Source organism: Pinus tabuliformis, chromosome 9 (genome assembly GCF_031772625.1).
Source record: "Pinus tabuliformis cultivar Carrire ecotype Pingquan chromosome 9, CPIR1, whole genome shotgun sequence".
NCBI lineage: Eukaryota > Viridiplantae > Streptophyta > Pinopsida > Pinales > Pinaceae > Pinus > Pinus tabuliformis.
The window spans coordinates 118,085,136-118,091,884 of record NC_142307.1 but is presented as its reverse complement, the minus strand read 5'-3'; the positions used below and the strand labels follow the sequence as shown (position 1 = coordinate 118,091,884).

The following is a 6,749-nucleotide window of genomic DNA, read 5'->3' as shown; positions in this document are numbered from 1 at the left end:
TTTCGAAAGAAAATTGTGATTTAGTTAAACTACGCGATAAAGATTTTATATGTAATATCAATCAAATTAAATTAGCAGTTGAAAAGTAACTTTAGTTTTTTAAATGTATAAATATATCAATCGGATTAAATTAGCAGTTGAAATGTAACTGTTTATTTTTTAATGTTTTATTTATTTATGCTTTTCAACTTTTTGTTTTGTTTGGATACAAACTCCCAAAGATAAATAGTGATTATATATAGAAAAAAAAATAGTAATTATATAAAAATATATCAATCCGGTTAAATATCACTTGAAAAGTTGTGTTTATTTTTTGTTAATGTTCTAGTTGTTTTTTTGTTTATTTATTAAGATTTAGTGTGAGATTGTGATTTTTGATTATTTAAAATATAATTTTTAATTATAAAATTAAATTTAATATTTTCATAATTTTTTAAAAAACTTTTAAGAAACTTAAAAATAGCTGTGATTTTAACACATATGTACTAAAATTTCGGACAATAATTGACAAAAACCTAAAAAGTTAGACCAAGGCGTTGAGAAACATGTCGAGGGTACAGGCAGAATGTGATCATAAAGATTAGTAGCTGGAAATTCACATATATCAAGAACGTCAATAAAAGCGTCCATAAAAGCATGGAAGACAGTACCCATGAATTCCTATATTGGTCATTGAATGACAACATGTGAAGTGTACAGCATTTCTATTTACTCTGCTGCAAAACCAAACAAATTTATTACCAGTGAAAATCATGGAGGGTAAATGAAAACCGTGAGATACACCAATCAAGGTCGATGGCAGTTGCAATTCTGATGACGCTCATTAAGTGCTCTGCCATAAGCGTAATAATGGTGCCGAACATGGCTATTAATATGTGCACAGTTTTGCTGAGTGGCATTGATATGTGTTCAGCATTGCTGATTGTTTAGCATTTTCAACTCACTTCCAAGCTGCAAGCACAGAATTTGCCAGATTGGCTTTAGGAAGTTCAGTGGTTGAGTCGACATTGCACGTATATTCCATAGCTGCTCCATATTTATTAATCGCCGTTTTGTAGTTAGCCATTGAAGTCCAGTGGAAAGTGACAATCTCTTTGAGCTTTTACAAATACCAGTGACATAGGGGCACTGCTGCATAAGTCGCTGAAAGTCAATTAGGGTTCCCAAGATTTTTTCAGATCACCATGGCTCAAGAATCTATCCAACTGGTTAGGCCTAATGGTGTATGTGTTCAGGAGAAAGCTGGTCATGCAAACATGATAACAGTGCTGAAAAAATCATGTGTGTCTCCTGCTCAGCCATCTGATCAGAAGTACTGTGACTTGACAACTTTTGATCTTCCTTATGTCACTTTCCACTACAATCAGAAGATTCTGTTGTACCCCTCCCCAAGCCAGGGATTTGCCTCCATGGTGGAATCCTTGAAAAAAGGCCTGTCAGAGGCTTTGGTTCACTTCTACCCTCTTGCAGGGCGACTCTGTTTGGACGAGGAAGGTATTCTGAAGGTGGACTGCAATGATGCTGGTGTGGACTTCATCGAAGCGTCTTCGGATGCTGTGCTGGACGATCTGAAGGACTGTGACTCTTCTTCTGATTTAATGTTGGGTCTTATTCCTTACGTTGATACCTTGAATTCTGATGGGTTTTTTCTCCCTATGGTTGGGGTTCAGGTGAGATTTGTTTATGGATATCCATGTTTTTGTGTTACAGAGAATAGTTTTGCTCTTCTATAGTTAAATAATGGTTTTGAACTTTATGCGGACATCTTGGATGCAAGAGTTTTGGGATTAATATTCTAGGTAAATGCCTTGGTTGGTCTCACCAGTCTCATTCCTTGAATTTTGGCTTTGGGATTGTTCTCCCAGCTAACTGCCTTTTCTAGAGGCTTAGTCATGTCCAGACTGGATATAATACTTTATAGGGCAGGTTAGGGAGATGTTACTACCTGTCTGGCCTTGATGAGAAGCATGAAGAAATGTGTATTTTATAATTTTTTTTTTGGGTAAGTTTTCTATTGTTATTTTTTTTGGTAAGTTTGCCATTGGTGAGGCTATATAGCCTCACTCATACATCCTTAGTGTAGGACGATACAAGCAATATCAAAGCAATTCCCATCACTAACTTTGGTAGACCTCTGGAGTTTTAGTGTTTGGAATTGATTTGCAGTACCACTCTCTAATTGCAGTACCACTTCCCAGTGTTGTCCAAGAATAACACCCGAGTAAAGCAGAGAATTGAATTAGTGACTTAGCATGTAGGAGTGCCTTAACCGCCCACCCAACACCATTGACAGCTTTTTTTTTTATTTTTTTTTTATTTTTTTTTTTCTCTCAAAAATCTAAATAAAATAAATATTATTTATATCTAGCACCACCTTGAATCCCTGACTTATATTTTGTGATCATGTCACTAACAGTTATCATGATTGGAAACAGGTAACCAAACTCATAGATGGAATTGTAATAGGAATTGCAATCAATCATCTGATAGTGGATGGATACTCAACTTGGCATTTCATGAGTTCTTGGGCTGAGCTCTGCAGGGGTTCAAGTGTCATAAGCCTTCCTCCTTCACATGACAGAGCTCTGGCTAGAAATACCAAAGTCAAGCTGAATATAAATCTTCCAACACAAGAATCTTATGCAAACGGTACCAAATCTGCAAACGGTACCAAAACTGCAGAACATCATCTGAGAAGCAAGATTTTCCATTTTAGCAAGAAGATGATAGAGGAGATAAAGACCAAGGCTAACAAGAATAAGGAAGGTAAGCCATTCTCTTGCTTCCAGGCTCTTGGAGCCCATCTGTGGCATGGTGTCACAAGGGCCAGAAAATTGGCCCCTGAAGATATAACTGTTTTCACACTTTTCATAGATTGCAGAGCAAGGGTTGACCCCCCATTACCTAGAAACTACTTTGGTAATGCTATTCAGGGCATCTATGGTGTCACTGCAGTGGGTCTTCTTCTGTCAAATGACCAGACATTTGCAGCAAATTTACTGCAACAGGTGATTGACTCTCATGGAGCCAAAGCTATCAAAAAAAAGAATGAAGAATGGGAGCAGAATCCGAAGCTTTATGGATTCAGCGATGCAGGCATAAATTGTGTTGCAGTTGGAAGTTCACATAGATTTGAAGTGTATGAGAATGATTTTGGATGGGGAAAGCCTGTAAGAGTGAGGAGTGGATGCAATAACAAATTTGATGGCATGGTTTATCTTTACCCTGGCCAGGAAGGTGGGGGCAGTGTGGATGTGGAGATTGCTCTTCTGCCTCAGACAATGGAAATGCTGGAGACTGATACTGAATTCCTGCTCACAAACTGAGAATTCAAGCCTATGCATCTGTTTTATTCCTCGTATAGCATCTTTGTGGTATTCTTCTAAGATTTGAAAGTCTATGTTGTGGATTTCAAATTATATTTTCTTAACTATTGTCTACGCAGTTAGTAGTAAAGCCTAGACGAACTTGTATTTATGCTGAAGTGTGAGCAGCTGTATGCAAGTGTGGTAAGTCATTATAATAAACTTGGAAAGCTTTCTATGTACCCTGGTTCTGGAACTTCTAACTCAAGGCCAATGCTTCTACCATTTTTAAAACTGATAATTGCATTCAAGTGTCGTCTCCCTGATGCTGATTTTAATGTTATTTGAGGATTGTTCAGGTTGATTAACATTTGGATACAAATTTTGATCTTTTTGTATAATTAGATACATGTTTACTTTACGGATTCGCTTTTCGGTTTTAAGCTCCGTAAATAGTTAAATTACAAATAGTCATGATCGTAGAATTTTTTTTTATTCCTAAAAATTAATATATATAAAGATGTATTGATAAGTAACACCTCTCGTTATCTAATACATGGTATATTTTTTTTACTTACCTGCGGTAAGGGGACTGTTCTTTATGAAAAGAGATAATTTAAAGTGTTCATGACTGGGTAGATTTGGAGTTAAGATGAATTTAGATTTGGAGATGAATTTAGGTTGACATTTTTCTCTTTAAAATGTCTCTCTATTCCACACTAAAATATGGGTTAATAATATGGATCAATATGTTATTTTTATTATAACTTATAGTTATTTTTATTTTTATTATTTTTGTTTACAAAATAAAACATGGTATTACAACATCACTTTCATATTAAGGTGAAAAGGACCTGTTAACACAATTAAGAGTATTATTCCTACTACAAAAAATGAAGATCTTATTCGGTCTATTCAAATTAGGTATTGGATGAAAGTTTATGAAATAATTCAATTATTATTTAAAAAATAGTGAGACAATCCATAAGTTTTAATTAAAAAAAAAACTGTTTATTCATTTCCAAGTATGAGCAAAGAATGTAAGAAAAACTAAATTAAAGATAGAGTTAAAAAACTAAAAACATTTTTTGTTTTTTTTGTCACATCCGATCAAGATCTCTATTAAAATTCCAAACAATCTGTTACAATAGAAAGCTCTGAAGCATAAAAGTGAACATGTCAACCATATCCGAAAACTATTTACATAACAAAACCAAATTTTATGACATACTTCCAAAAAACCAACGATGATATCTGAAACTATAAATCTGGGCACCAGACAAAGAAAACGCAACTAGACACCATGAAAGTAGAGAAGCTATAGAAAATATAAAACACAATATCATTAAGGGAGGTCATTCATCGTGAATGATCACTGGTTGTTCAGGAGAGGAAATTTCACTAGCCATATGGACCGGATCCGCATTGATAACATTTGCTCCATTATGGGGAGCACTAGAGTCTGAATCAGAATCGGTAACAATGTATCGCTCAATTTTATTTATTCTCATAGCGATTTCATCCATATCGTAACGAATATCTCATGATATTTTTCATTTCTTTTCGATCCATGAAAAGCTTATAATTATCCTCTCGTTTTTCATGTAACACCATGTGCATTAAGGTATTCATTTCTCTATGTTGATAGAGAGAGTGCAGAAAATACAGGTGAGGCCTCCATTTATCTGGGTCGGGGACCTAGTTGGTCTTACTAACAGTGACTTCTAAGTAAAAATGATACATCCTTTCCCCAAATTCCTTAGCCTCCAAAGTCTCGATCTCCCTTTAGACCTCAAACGACACAACATCCAAGAAATTAACCACAACTTCCCAACCAAATGCACGATGTTGTCTAGAGGATGAGGCCCCTAATGAGCCTCCCGACCATTGATTAAACATTGTCTCGACACCATGACAATGTGAAATCCGCATACAAACTCCAGCAAGAAACGATAAACTTGACCCCAGAGGACTCTAAATGGCCAGCAAGGGGTGACCAAACTACAATTTGTGTTTCTCATTGTTTCACAAAACAAACATCGTCTAGGTAACAACCACATGAAATATTAGAATCTCGCTGAGTAGTCCACCAATTAAATTGTTTTGGGGTAAACAAAGTGACCCACTCAATTGAACAATGAAATCCCTTAAAATTTCAGGCACAAAATGTACCAAGTGCCGACCACCAACACTGGAGAATTAAATGACATACTCCAGGGATCCAAGGATTGCAAATCAACATAGGGGAGAACAAATGACCAAATTGAATGATGGTCCCATCGATGTGTTATGTAGGAAACAAACAAAGAACATTTGTGACCCTTGCTCAACCTAGAAACCCTACTAAGACCAACTTTGGTGAGAGAGCAGCGAGTCGGAACACGACCCAAAACACAACCATAGACACTACCCATGACCACACAGTGAAAAAACGATACTTTAAACAACACAATACACCAGAGATTTAATAGAAGATGACATGAAACACTGACTACCGATAGAAAGAGATAATGGAAAGGCACCAGAGGCAAATGGCATGAAACGAAACCCAAATTGTGACACAGTGGTATCAGTGACTTTGAATTTCAGATAAGCAAACTGGAACGAACTTACTTGGAGGGACCAGGGGATAGTGTATACCAAACCATAATGAGTTTGAGCAAGAGTAAGAAACCAAGTAAGACTAAACACTGGAATGCGCCATCCTGAAATCAAGTCAGAGATACACCACCTTTGGACTCCATGCATTCAATTTTATAATGACGGTGTCAAGACCGAGCATTCCTCCAGTTGCAAAAAGACTCTAAGCCAAACAAAGAACCCTTGCTAAGTGTTGAACCTACCTCTGCAATTTGCATGCCCGATAAAAACCATGATATGGCAATCATAAATTTTCTTTGATCCCCTGTCAGAAGCAAAGCACCCTTCCTCCAATCGCCTACCACTCTTCCACTCCATGGTCGCATCAATAGCTCATGACAGAAGGTACCACAAGGTTAACGATCCTATCTTTGTTAATGCCCACTCACTTGACTTTAACCCGCTAATCCGCCTACTTAACATTTGCCTCCATGTTGCCTTTGCCCTTGTCCATTCATTAAGGAGAGTAGGCTAAGTGGAGGGCCTGACACTCTCCCTAACGACCACTTCCCGATCAGCCACCTATAATCCATGCATGATTTTCATTGTGTTGGTTTTCCAAGGCAATGAGAAACAACCGTTCATTGCCTCTCCAATCTTCATCTTCCGGATTGTCACCCCTGCGAAGAAAAAACTAACATTTAAAATGGCTTGCCAAGGCACCGAGAAACCACCGTTCGTTGCCTCTCCAATCGCATCTTCCGGGTTGTCACCCCAGCGAAGAAAAAACTAACAACATTTAAAACTTTGATATAACACAACATTATATTGTTCAAAAATCTTGTTCCATAAAATAGCTTTAGT

General features: G+C 36.8%; 1 protein-coding gene across 1 annotated transcript; it reads left to right on the top strand.

Moving 5' to 3' along the window:
- The first annotated feature begins 899 nt into the window (after positions 1 to 899).
- Positions 900 to 3,547, top strand: LOC149147367 (BAHD acyltransferase DCR-like). The gene is made up of 2 exons (XM_089441050.1): positions 900 to 1,670; positions 2,436 to 3,547. The coding sequence occupies exons 1-2, from the start codon at positions 1,185 to 1,187 to the stop codon at positions 3,324 to 3,326; spliced, it is 1,377 nt and encodes a 458-aa protein (XP_089297176.1). The 5' UTR covers positions 900 to 1,184; the 3' UTR covers positions 3,327 to 3,547.
- Positions 3,548 to 6,749: the final 3,202 nt, after the last annotated feature.